General features: G+C 58.3%; 4 protein-coding genes across 4 annotated transcripts, besides 1 other annotated feature; 2 read left to right on the forward strand and 2 right to left on the reverse strand.

Moving 5' to 3' along the window:
- The first annotated feature begins 1099 nt into the window (after window positions 1-1099).
- Window positions 1100-3383: a sequence feature (repetitive element).
- A 464-nt stretch (window positions 3384-3847) lies between these two features.
- On the forward strand, window positions 3848-5545 carry CYME_CMQ001C (similar to dolichyl-phosphate-mannose:protein mannosyltransferase; the record flags this gene model as incomplete). Its single annotated transcript, XM_005537918.1, has 1 exon — window positions 3848-5545. The coding sequence occupies one exon, from the start codon at window positions 3848-3850 to the stop codon at window positions 5543-5545; it is 1698 nt and encodes a 565-aa protein (XP_005537975.1).
- Window positions 5546-7041: 1496 nt separating this feature from the next.
- On the reverse strand, window positions 7042-7557 carry CYME_CMQ002C (hypothetical protein; the record flags this gene model as incomplete). Its single annotated transcript, XM_005537919.1, has 1 exon — window positions 7042-7557. One exon carries the CDS (start codon window positions 7555-7557, stop codon window positions 7042-7044), a length of 516 nt encoding a protein of 171 aa, XP_005537976.1.
- A 1363-nt stretch (window positions 7558-8920) lies between these two features.
- CYME_CMQ003C (hypothetical protein) lies at window positions 8921-9874 on the reverse strand (the record flags this gene model as incomplete). The annotated part of the gene is made up of 1 exon (XM_005537920.1): window positions 8921-9874. The coding sequence occupies one exon, from the start codon at window positions 9872-9874 to the stop codon at window positions 8921-8923; it is 954 nt and encodes a 317-aa protein (XP_005537977.1).
- A 1714-nt stretch (window positions 9875-11588) lies between these two features.
- CYME_CMQ004C (similar to high-affinity iron permease) lies at window positions 11589-12884 on the forward strand (the record flags this gene model as incomplete). Its single annotated transcript, XM_005537921.1, has 1 exon — window positions 11589-12884. The coding sequence occupies one exon, from the start codon at window positions 11589-11591 to the stop codon at window positions 12882-12884; it is 1296 nt and encodes a 431-aa protein (XP_005537978.1).
- Between the last annotated feature and the right edge of the window lie 151 nt (window positions 12885-13035).

Here is a 13035-nt window from a genome sequence, read left to right on the forward strand (position 1 = left end):
CCCCCCATTCCCCCCATTAACGCGATGATCCCAGCGCGAATGCGTCTCTGATTTTGACGTCTATCAATCCATACTCGTTAGGGATATTCCTTCGGCGGTACGGTCTGGCCTCCTATGCATATGACTTGTTTTTCATCTAGCGTACCAGAGCCATTAGGGAATTACCTCCGGCGCTATGCTTTTTTTGGTCTTGCGGACTTGCCCACTGGTAAGACCGGCGAAATTGCTGTATCGATACTGGTTTCGGGAAATCGTCCATCCCGCTGACCAGTCTCTCTCCCTTCCTCGCTTTTACTTTATCTCGGCTGTGCTGTTCGGTTCAGATTTTCTATCCTGCGTCGCGTTCCTGCCATGTGCATTCGCAGTGGCGTATCCGTCGCTGCTGCGGATGCATTTTGGAAGGAGAGCAGCTCTGGCGTACCACGGATCGCGTTGGAAATGGTTTGCTTCATGCAACATAGGTTCAAGGACAATTTTTTTCTCGGGAGCCTTCAAGCTTTTCTTGCAGACCTTTTGCCTGCGATAGCGTAAAGCGCTATACCATTCCTCTACCGCAATCTTGGTGACTCTTTAGCGTAATATACCCGCTCCTGGTTCAGGATCTCTTCTTTTGCCGAGGAGATGCTAAGGTGCGTCTTATCACTCGCTACTGTATTGTCTCTCTTATCAGAGGTTGGTAGAGTCTCGCTGCTTGCCGACCCTCCGCCTAAATGTCACTGCTTGATTATACGCAAAGACTTCTTCCTTTTACTGTCTACAGTAGGTGACATTAGTACTTGCTATCCCGTTTGTGTATATTATTTTTTTGTACTTTCTATATCGTGCGCCCTGCTAACGCATTGCGAACTCTGTCCGCTACTTCACTCTACGTTCGTGTTGCCGATCATGAGAAACGCGGTATTGACCTGTTCTGGAGCGACTGCTCTTTCGGGGCCGCCTGCATTTGCGATCGAATTGTATCAAAGTATTGCTTTGGATTCAATGGCGTTTCTAACTTCCAGTATGTGTATTGTACTGATGTTCGCGTTCAAGGCAGAAGCGTCCGATATGTTGTTCACTTAAAAAATGTCAGAGTTTTGTAATTTGAGGTTGTGGGTTGTGGATGTCCTGGGTTGCCTAGTTTTGGAACAAACGAGACATAGTAGCTATTGCTGAGGACTAGGAAAAGAAGAGGAAGCAAAATGGGGAGGCGGTACGACGAAGGCTGCAATAGTGACATCTGTACGACTATATGGTTTTGTGATCCTGTCGTCTCCAACTTATCAATGATCCGTACAACTGAATGTTCCGAGATGCTTTCAGAAACCGCGTCGATTCGCACTCCAGGAATGCTTGTAAATCTTGTTTAGGAGTGACGCATTTGCATATCGAGCAGCATCGCGAAGTAACGCACATCGCAAAAGTGGTATTTCCGGAATAGTTTTTCAAAGAGAATTCTATCAACCACCTGATTTCTCCGAATAGGGAAGCATCAATGAGAAGAGAGCGGGCGGATGCCTACCTCAAAATTTACGAGAAATTCCGCGACAACGGTGCTGGACACATGGGTGACGCAGGTATTTACGAATACAGGGCAATGAGTTGCCTCACGAACGCGTGGAACCAAAAAGTCTTAACCGTCGTCTTTTTCATGATAGGCGCCCCCATTGCGCTCTACGCGGGCCCGTTTCGCGAAGGGATGCGGCCAATCATCGATGTTATCAGGAACGATCGCCAGCATGAACAGGAGACCATATCCGTCGACAAGGTCATATCATGCTGGTTAACGAATGACGCTTCTCTTATCCGCGCCACTAGTTTAAAGCATCGTTCGGTCTTGGGGCTTGTCAACCCATGAGAATTATTTTCAGATATGAGTAAAGACGAAGAGATTTGTTACACCCTCCTCATGTCCTACTCCATGCTTTTGGACCGAGAACTCGAACGCAAGGCCGAAATGGAGCTGAATATGGTTTCAATGAATTGTTGGAAAAAATGGCACTGAAGAGCTTCTCCAGATGCGCTTTATTTCGGTCGATTATGCGAGTTCAAGTCACATTTTGTGAGTATCTACTCTAGATTTCTTTACGCCTTCAAGAAAGTGATTTATCCAGTGCCCGATAGAAGCAACAAAGAGGTCACTGGCGAAGACCGGGACACCTACTGGAAGTATAACTTCGATTGCAAGCGTCCGATACCGGCCAAAAGAAGGTATTCACGGGGCCATCGATGACGACGGGGTATACATATTGGTTCACTTTCAGCGGTTGCAGGCACTTCGTCCTATCCCGTCTCCGTTACCGCCCTTGCCGAAGCACGAAAACAAGACGAAAGGCCACCGGACGTATCGTCTACACGAGAACGACTTCGTCGTCGGCCTTTACTCCTGGAATACTGACGTGATTACCATCGCTGTACCCAAGCGTTCGGAAGATTTTACTGAATGTAGCTTACGTCAGAAAGACATGCGTCTTTTTCAGGTTCTCGAGATCGAGGTACTACCGAGAAGCGGGAATCATGAATCCGAGGGAGAAAATTGAGACTTTAAATCCAGCAGTGAAAAAGCATCTGGAAGTAATTAGCGAGGTGACGAGCCGACGAGCCGACTCTCAGGCCTGTCGAGAATTGAAGGAGGTTCGTTTTGTCCACTGGGATTCGCTGTTGAAGGAGTATAAAAGGCCCCGGTGGGCTAGTCTACCTATGAGTCCTTACTGTGGTAGGCAGCGTTCATTCGCGAACTTTTTCAATGCGTTGAACGCCTCCAGGAGAATGAGAGTCAGTGGCTCATAGTAGCCTGTGCAGCAGGGAGCAGGGCTCCAAAAAAGCGGACTACGCCAGCTTCGTCGACGAGGACATACAATGCGTGTGCACGGCGTTTTCTTACAATCCCTGTTGATGAGTTCCGAACATCGTGTACACACCATGCGCTGGGCTGTATACTTCAGAGGGTGGAGATGGAAAAGTGTCAGCGCAGCCCTGGGGAATTAGCAAAGTACGGACCGCTGACGGAACTGCAAATGGAAAGAAGGGCGAGAGTTCCTGAACTACTTGCATTGGCAAGTACAACGAATGAGGGCAAGAAACGGATGGGGTTTGTAAATCGTGCCTTTGATGCCGCCATCTATTTCAGAAGAAGTGCGGTGCTGGAGAAAGTACCTCCAGAGTCGACATGAGAGAACTTTGTTTGACAACCTCTCAAAGTCGAACTATATGAGACAAGATTGGACGCAGGAGTAGGTGGCCGGTCCAAAAAGACGGGGGGCGTCTGCATAGCAATGGGAGACTTCTCGCTAGGGCGGGCTTCTCGCCAGTACTGTACACTGCCGGCGTCGTTCGAGTGTAAAAGGCGGTGGTGGCCTGGAAGCTCGGACTCGTCGTCGGTGAGCACCAGACGTTTCCGAACAGTAGCCGAACAGTAGCCGAACAGTAGCCGAGCGGTTCCAAAGCACTGCACCAGTTGCCACAGGAGCGACGCCCAGGCACACGACCGGGTCTCGGGAAACGCTGCAGTTGCTGGTGTACGAGCCGGTGCGTACCCGCCGAGAACGAGCTGGTCATCTTTGTCCGTGATCCCGGCACTCAAAGTGCACTCAGGCCCAGGCAGCTATTACCTCCTGTCCCTGGACGCGCAGGATCGCCGTCGGAGCGTACGCACTGTAAAGCACGTCAAACGTTCAAAGAGCTAGCTACTCGGCAAGTAGTTTACGTTCTTCAATCAAGCGCGGAGCAGCAGCAGCAGCGTCGAGCGCCTGCCTTTGACAGCGGCCTGTCCGCAGACGACTGCACACGCCTAACCGCTGCCCCTGGTGACCCCCGAGGCGGGACACTTTGGTGATTCCTGCGCCGGCCGTACTCCCACGGACCTAAAATGGCGCCTGCTGTCAAGCGAAGAGCCGCGGACGCCACTGCCGCTTCGCTACCCGCCTCGTCGCCGTCAACTGAGCGTGTGCAGGCGGCAGACTTGGACGTCATGCATCAGGGCCGCACCAAAGTGGACACACCACAGCATGAGCACCAGGGCGCTCACCCGCAGAAACAACAGGCATCACCACTCGAACGACTAGTGCTGCGCTCGACTGCGCACGTACGCGCGAACCCGGACGCCTGGCTCACGGGTGCGCTCGTGCTGCTTGGACTGTGGACGCGCCTCTACCGGATCCGCTGGCCACCCGAATGCGTCTTCGATGAGGTTCACTTTGCGTCGTTCGCACACCACTACCTCAACCGCACCTACTTCTTTGATATCCACCCGCCTCTGGCGAAGCTCACGCTGGCTGCAGTCGCGAAACTCGCTGGTGACGTCCCGAATCGCGACTGGTACGTCGACAAGGTCTACCCACCAGACAGCCGGTACTATGCGATGCGCGCGTGCGCTGGCGTCTTCGGGGCGCTCCTGCCTCCGCTAGGCTTCCGCATCGCCCGCGGGATGGGTATGTCGCGGATCGCAGCCACTAGTGTGGGCGTGTTTCTGCTCTTCGACATGCTGAACCTGATCGAGGCGCGCCATATCCTCACGGACTCGCAGCTCATCTTCTACTCCGCGCTATGCATCGATGCGTTCGTGCGGCTGTGGCGCACGCCTCCAGCGAGCCGCGCTCGACGCTGGGCTGCTGTGCGCGCCGGCCTCGCGAGCGGTGCAGCGCTCTCAGTGAAGTGGACCACGCTCGTGGTGCCCGGCCTCTTCGGCCTCGAGTCGGTTGCCGGCGCTGCGCTCGCCGCCGAGCCGCTCGAGTGGAGCACCTGCGCGATCGTCGCCGCAACAGCCCTGCTCTTGTACGTGGCGCTCTGGTACCCGCACTTTCGGATTCTGATCTATAATGGACCAGGCGGTGACTTTATGAGCGCCGAGTTCCAGCGGACCCTCATTGGTCGCGACGGCTACGACCCGCAGGCCCGAAAGCCGCCTTTCCTCAAGCTCGTCTGGCAGCTCAACAAGGAGATGCTGCTGGCGAACGCGCGCATCCTCGATGAGCACCAGTGGCAAGCGCGCTGGCACACATGGCCCTACGTAGGCCGTGGCCTCCTCTACTGGAATCGCTGGCAGGAGGGTACGTTGGATGCTGACGGGCGACCGCTGCGCCCGCATCACGCCATGCAGATCTATCTGATCGGGAATCCGCTGCTGTTCTGGATGTGCTTGGCAGCGGTGCTTGGTACAGTGGCGGCAATGCCGTTCTTGCTGCGCCTGATTCGCCAGCGGAAAAAGCGTGGAACGAGCACGGACGCATGGGAGCGCTACCTGCGGCTGGCAACATTCCTTCTGCTTGGCTATGCTCTCGGCATTCTCCCGTACATGCCGATCCAGCGAAGTACGTTTATCTACCACTACCTGCCGTCGCTGTTGTTCGCGGAGCTGCTTTTTGCGCACGCGGTCCTCGATCTGCCGGCGCTACCGTCGGTGCTGCAGCTGCCGCTCGCCGGTATCGTCTGGATCGTTGTCTTCTGGTGCTTCTGGTACTTCCGCGCCTGGGTCTATGGACACATCGCGCTCACCGCCGACGACCATGAGGCCATGCGCTGGATCAAGTACACGTCCAGCGTAGGCGACAACAAGGGATGGCACTGAAAACGACGTTATGGGAATATGCAGGCGACACAGCTCAGCAGCGTGCCCTCAAAGGAGCGCCTCGAGTGCGCAGCGGCGTTGCCAGCGGGAAATTTACCGAGGCGCACGCATCGTGCGCGCCCATGCGTGTCACGGGCACGCACCTCGATGCGTGCATCGATACCCTTGACGCCTCCATGTGATCGAATCCGCTGGGGATGCGCATGTGTGCATGCTCCAAGTGTATTTGTGACATGCGTGCCTCGAACGATCCTTGTTTGTGACGCCTGCTTGTGCGTGTAACCGCTGGGAACGCATACCTGTTGTTCTTCCAAAGACACGCACTAGACGCAGGCCTGGAAAACGCATCCTCTAGGACTTGTAGGCAGCAAAGTGGCGCACTGTCGAGCACGTCGGCACTGGGAGCGTGCTCAGCGCACGCAATAGAGCGCACAGTCTCGACTGAGGTGAAGAGGCTTGCGTCATAGATTAGTTTGTGAACTCGAATCTCTCGGCGACTGGATGCGTGGACTTTACTGACTGGCAGCTGTCGCCCGTATGGGGGGCCACAGCAGGGTGCAAGCGTGACGCTACAGTCGCTCTCTGAGAATGGACGCTACTGTGTGCTCATCAGCAGGGCTCAGTGCGCCACGACTGGTGTGCAACGCCACCGAACGCGTTTTTCGTCATAAAGGGGCGGTGTCCGTGCATTGGTGTCTCGGATATAGCACCATCCGCAAGATGCATCGCGCGCGCTCCTCCGCATTCGGATGAGCAATCGCTTCTAGCCATGCTGCAGCAGCTGATGCGCTCGGTGAATGCACGGGAGTGCCGTCCATGCCAGCGCCATCTAGGTGTCCGCGCACGTCGGGGCCGATTCGCACTGCGATACCAGGTGGCTCCGTGGCTTCGCGTCCATCGGCCCGCCATCCAAACCACTGCACCTATAGACGACTCGGCATCGCCCCGCTTCTAGCACACCGCCACCTGCTCGTGCACCCACGTTCTTGGCTGATTCGATATGACCGCGCCACCTCCGGCTATGCTGTCCAGTACGCGCAATCTGATTCCGTTACAGCGCCGTGCGCTCAAGGGTAACGCACATAGACTCCGCCCGGACCCGGCATTGACATCGACGATGCCCTCACTCCGGAGCTGGATGGCGTCTGCGGCCAGGGCCGACACGCCATGGGTGCCGGCACCTGGAGGCGGCAGCCGTGTTCCCCGTTGAGCGTCACCTGCAATGCGTGCGGCCGTGCGGCATACGTATTCGAATGATGCAACAATCCCGCAGTCGGCAATTCCCGTCTAGTGGAAAGCATTCTAAATCCTATCAATTCCAGAGATGCGCAGGCGCCGAGTGCGCCCAGAATCCATACGCAAACGCATACAAAGCGTGATGCACGGCAATAGACGCCAAACGAATGTTCTAAGCCCTCTGCCGTTCAAACGTATGCTGCGCGGATCGCACAGACCGCAGCGGGCAGCGCCAGCAGTGCAGCCGCAGTGCAGCGACATCACTGCCGAGAGATAATGAACGCGATCAAGAGTCCTACGAGAACACCGCCAACCGTCGCTACACCCGTCAGCAACATAGTGACGTCAACCTGGTGCAGTGGGCCCACGTCCAGGAGGACCGGCTCACGTGCGCCTATCACGAGGAAGCCCGCTTGAGCCAAGGACATACCTGCCAGTGCGCTGCGGTCAAGCGACGCTCGCAGCTGCACAATCGCAGCCTGCGGGCGCCCAACACGGGACCCTTGCAGAGCACTCGAGCTCCGGTGTCTCTGCAGGACTTGCCCGAGCACCCACGCTTGTTTGCGATCTTGCAGGCTCGCCGGGTGCAGCGGTGTCCAGCGCCGAGGCAGCACCTGCGACAGCGGCGTTCGTTCGGCACCCGAAGCGAGCCTCTCGCCAACTACAGAGAAAGCATGCAGTTGCACAAAGGCCACGTCCACGGGCAGTACCTCGAGGCAACAGGACGCACTCGCTTCCCGACCCTTGCCGGCCGAGCAGCTCGTTGGCGCTGCCATAGCAGAGGCCTCAGCACGGTATCGGTATCGGTATCGGTATCGGCACTGGCACTGGCACCGGCACCGGCACCGCTGCACACGCTTCACGGCAGTGTCCTATTCTGTGCCTGTTGTCGATCTGCGGGCGTAGCGCAGCACGCGTTGGCGACGCGCTGCACGCAGCGCATGCATGCACGCACGCACGCACGCATGCATGCATGCATGCATACAGCGATCCATGCACTTGGGTGATGTTTCCAAGTTCAGCGCCCGTACCCGTAGTCTACGGGGTGTATCCATAGATAGATGCATGCGCAGGCATAGGCGCGTGCGTGTTCGTATGCGGATGGGCAACGGCTGTGTAAAGCACAGATCAGTGTCTAGCGCTGATTCGCATCTGTTCGCATGTGCGGAACGCAATCGTTGGTGCCGCAGTCAACATCAACGCCGTCGCCGTGGATGCTTCGGTTACAGGTGCGTCGATCGCAGCGAGCCTTTATAAGGGCTGCCTTGCATCTCCGCGAAACGCAATTCACATGCCGCAGTAGTGTCATGGGAGCACGCATCGCGCGTGTGTGTGGATACAGTGACGTGTGGCGCTGCTAGAGGCTGCCTAGCCAACTGCCGCCAAATCCAATGGAATGCTGCATCATTGGGCAATGTCGCGTACACCATTCTGTCATTCCAGCAACAAGGTGCCTCATAGAATCTGCGGAACGTTCTGCCTTCTGAATCCTGCTGCGCACACAGATGCACCGGTAGATACCCTGCACACTGCACACGCATCGTGCATGCACTTCTACCAGCGGATACGAGCAGCGTCGGCATTCACCGCCGAACCGGAGCATATTCTATGTGAATAAAGCGCCCACACCCTGATCACGAATCAGAGGCTGCAGCGCCACCCAGGTCGGCCGGGTCCAGCGTGACGCATTCGCTAGCCGATACGCGACTCGTGCTGCTCAGTTGCAGCTGCTCGTTGTGCAGCCCGCCTGCGCAAGTGCAAGTGCTGCACACTGTTGCGCTCACCGCCAGCACAGAGCGTCGCATCCGAGGGCGTCCGCGCAAGGCACACGACCCGTAGCGGCCGCCTGTCCCGACAAGGACAGTCGCAAACCGCACGCTCGCCGATACTGATCTGTGAGCAATCACACAAGTGCAGGCTGTACAGTCTCGCAACGATCAGTCGATTGATGCGTGCCTCCACGAGTCAGCGCAGAAGATTCTATCCACTTTCAGCAGTTTTATAGAGGATAGCACGATGCTCCAGATGCGAGTCTATGGGATATCCGCATTATTATAGGCAATGGCACGTATCTATACAGTTTACTCTGCATAAAACTTGAGTTTCTATTCCAGGTAACCCGAGCTCGCCCACTCGAGTTTATCTACCACCACCATGCCGTGATTCTGGCGCTGGGCCCTCAGAACGACTGCGCGCAGACTCCTCAGCGCGAAGGCGCAGCGCCTCTAGCAGCGCCTCCAGATCGTGCCGCCAGTCGCCCGCTGGTGGTGGCTCGATGCCAAACGCTGCGAACAGGGGACCAGCATCGCCGCGGCTGCGTCTCAGCGCAGTCGAAAGCGCCTCCAGCTGCTGCCGAAACGCGGCAGATTGCAGCACGCTCTCCAGGTCGATGCTGGATGGCAGGTACTCGCGGCACAGGGCAGCGGATGCAGGTCCGAGGCCCGGCTCGCGGAGAAGCCGCTCCAGCGCGGGGCCCCAGCGCAGAAGCGCCCCGAGGTCAGGCGTATCATCGGCGCGCGCCTGCGGCTGTCGACTTGCGTCATCCGCAGCATGCACAGCATCGGAAGCAGCGCTGGCCCCCAGACGCTGCAGCGCGTCTACGAGCGACTGCCCAAGCGCGGCGGACGACGGACGCGTCGCGCCGTCAGGTACCTGCGAGCTGAGGCCTGGCCCAGGTCGGGACTCTGCGTCGCTGAGCCGCACCTCATCTGCGTGATCCAAGCCAGCAGGGTCGTCCAGGGGACGACACTCGAGCGCGTTGCGCAGCCGCTGTGCCAGCCGCACGTCCGCGTCGCAGCGAGGCTCTTGCAGCCAAAAGAACAGCTGTAGATCCGACGACGCAAAGCCCAAGACGAACATTCTACCAGTCCGGCAGGCGTGCACGCGCCGCCAGTTCGCGTCGCCGGGGAACACGATCAGGTCCTCCTCGATTGCACGGGTTGCGCGGTCGAGCCACTGGAAGTGCACGAGGCCGTCCGCGGCTCGCACGACACGGACGCAGCCCTTGCGGCCGTCCGAGTGCACCAAACCACTGTCCAGGTACGCGCGACCTGCGCGGAACTCCACCAGTACCTGCTCTGGAAGTTCGTCCATCTGGCGTTCCAAGCTTGAAACACGGCCGTCCCGCACACCAAAGTCACACTCGCTCCGAGCAGCAAGGCTCGACAGTCAGCCACGCGAAAGCCGGTGTAGCGCTCACGGGCTGTCCGGTCATGGACGCCGCACTAAAACGGCGGCAGTGGCACCAAGACCGAAACTGATAATAAAAGCTACTCCACCGACAATGCAGTACACGCTAGACGGTGCAGCAGCTTGCACCGATACGAAACGTTCAGAAGTATTACGAGAGGCGACACGCGCCGCGCACGAACGAGGCCAGGCGCTCTGAATGCCGCTCCGGGCATCGAGCTGGGAGGCGCCGGCGCCGCCACTGGTGACTGCAACCCACGAAGGGCGCAGTTCACTCATGGGGCGCGTCTTGGCCCTCCTGTGTGCCGTTGCACTGATGCCCGCACGTTGCAGCGCAAGACTTGGCGAAGCTGAATGACGAGCAGTGCATGACACCTGACGGCGAGCATAGCGCAGCGGTCAAGCGACTGCAGATTCCCGATACCAGAGCGCTCCGTCCAGGTCCCTGGTGTGTATCACAGCGACATGCTGCCCCCGAGGCTCTCGTAGACGCAGCGTGTGCGTGTCCGGTGCCTCTCGCATCCATGCGTATCACAGAGAAGCGCGAGTGATTGCCAGCGCACGCACATAGTACACGTGTCCAGTGCGTTGCTTCCGTATGCACGCATCCCGAAAGCACCCCGAAAGGAAATCCAATTGTACCACGTGAACCGGTCTCGTTCACCGATACGCTCTGTTCGATACGCGAATGTATGAGCAGTACAGCGAACAACCACGAAATCAATGTGCTGTTACCAGCGATGTGGCATGAAAGCATCAGCGAGCACATTGACCCCTGTGGAATCGCTTTGTCGGAATATTGCCCTGCACGGCTTGGCAGGATCGTCCACCACAGGAATCGCACCGTGCATGACGCTGGCGTTCCGTCGCCATCGAACGCACCTGGTGTACTACGAAACCACCTGCCTGGCATGTCTCTGTCGTATCAAGCAGCGCATCCATCAATGAGTGCGCAGCTATTCATCTGAAACTCGCTGCCAGCAGGCCGGCATGCACGCCCCGTGCCGATCCCGTGCCGATCCCGTGCCGATCCCGTGCCGATCCCGTGCCGATCCCGTGCCAGTCCAGTGCCGATTGGCGGCTGGCGTGCAGCATGCGCGTGCGCCATCAATATCGGAGGAAGCAGCACGAGCAGCAGCAGCAGTAGCGGTAGTCGTAGCGTCGTGGGAACCCGCCAACTTGTTCTCCCGCTCATTCTTGCCCGTTGCAGAGGCACGTAGGCGTAGAGACTCACGTTTAGGTCGTTTTCTGCAAAAGAACACACTCGGTGTTCTTAAAGTACTCTCACGGGCTTTTGCATACCATCCCCGACCGTGCTAGTCCTTGCTTTATCATGGTACAGCTCTTCTCACTGGCAGGCTTTATCATTACGTTTCGCGAGATCCTCGAGGCCTGCATCGTGGTCTCGATCTGTCTGGCATAACTGCGGCGCACCAAGAATGAGCGCTACCTCAGAGACGTCTGGCTGGGCGTTGCAGCCGGCGTCGGTGTGCTCATCGTCATTGGAATCGCATTCGGCATCGTTTTCTGGACGCGCGGCCAGAAGCTGTATACGGGTCTCACTGAGCTGCTCTTCGAGGCCATTGTCCGACTGGTGGCGGTAGTGCTCATCACGTGGATGATCTTCTGGATGCTCAGCACGGCCGCGCACATGCGCCGCGACCTCGAGGGCGGGATAGCGCGGGCGCTGTCGAGGCGCGGCCGATGGGGCGTTGCGCTGCTCGTCTTCACGTCCGTGCTGCGTGAGGGCGTCGAGCTCATCGTATTCCTGTTCGGAATCACGGGCGGTGTCTCGTGGAGCTCGATTCCCATCGCCGCAGCCGTCGGCGTGGCCGTTGCGCTGGTCGTCGCCTGGGCAATCTACCGCGGGGCGCTCGCCTTCGATCTGCGCCTCTTCTTCGCGCTCTCGTCGCTGCTGCTGATCGCATTCGCTGCGGGCTTCCTGTCGACGGCCTTCCTGGACCTCCAGAAAGCGAACCTGTTCGGGGCATTCACGCGCAACGGCAACGAGGACGAGTCGATTCCATCCACGCAGCGGCCGTGGTGGAATGCCGCGCTCTGGTCCACCGAGGCCTGCTGCGCGGACGACGGGAACGAGTTCTTCAACCTGCTGCACGAGCTCTTCGGATACGTGGATGCGCCGACCTTCGTCTCCACTGTCGTCTACTTCGGTTACTGGACCCTGGCTGGCGTGCTCTGGATCATCGTTGAGCGACGCACCCTGGAGCGCAAACTCTGCCAAATGCACACCGGGTACCTCGTATCGACTGCGTTCCTGGCGGTAGCTGCCGTGGTGGGGCTCGTCGTCGCCGCTCGCAGCCCGACATGGAACGGCATCCTGGTGACGTGCCTGACTCTGGTGCTGGCGATCATCGGTGTAGGTGCCGCCAGCGCACCCCATGCAGCGCTACCGCCGCGTGCGCGTTTCGCCCTCCAGGGCTCCTGCTGGATAGGCCTCGTGCTGGTAGCGTGCCTGGCGCTGGCGCTGCAGGTTGCACAGGCGATCTGCTCGCCGCAGATTGGCGCGTCGCAGTACTGCTCTATCTCCGATTTCTACTATTGGTTCGTCATCTTCTCCCCGGACTGGATCGCAAAGACACGGGACGATAACAGCTTCCACGCGCTCGCGGTGCTTACCGTGTCGATATGCTTCACGATGCTGTTCTGCCTCGGACAGGGCCTGGTCGGCTTCTACGAGTGGAAGCGTTCGGCGCTGGCGATGCAGCGTGCTGGACAAGCGCCAGCGGCTCTCGCCAAAGAGGCGAATACATCCTCGGATCTGGAAGGCGGGAAATCCACGCCGCTCGATGACTCCTCGATCGATGAGCTTACCTGGGAAGCGCTCGATTCGACGCAGCCTCCGCAGCACGCGTCGCAGATCGAGATCTCGGCGAGACGGGTGCTGGCGGATTGAACCAGGGCGCAGCGCGGCACCAGGTCACCGCCGACGACTAGGCGGTACTCATAACAGCGAGCGCAATCCATGTGCAACGCGACGTATCGCACTTGCCGATTCAAAGAGAATGACAGCGCCTGTGGTTACCCGTCGCGGAGCCGTTCGCATG

This window comes from Cyanidioschyzon merolae, chromosome 17, assembly GCF_000091205.1.
Source record: "Cyanidioschyzon merolae strain 10D DNA, chromosome 17, complete genome".
NCBI lineage: Eukaryota > Rhodophyta > Bangiophyceae > Cyanidiales > Cyanidiaceae > Cyanidioschyzon > Cyanidioschyzon merolae.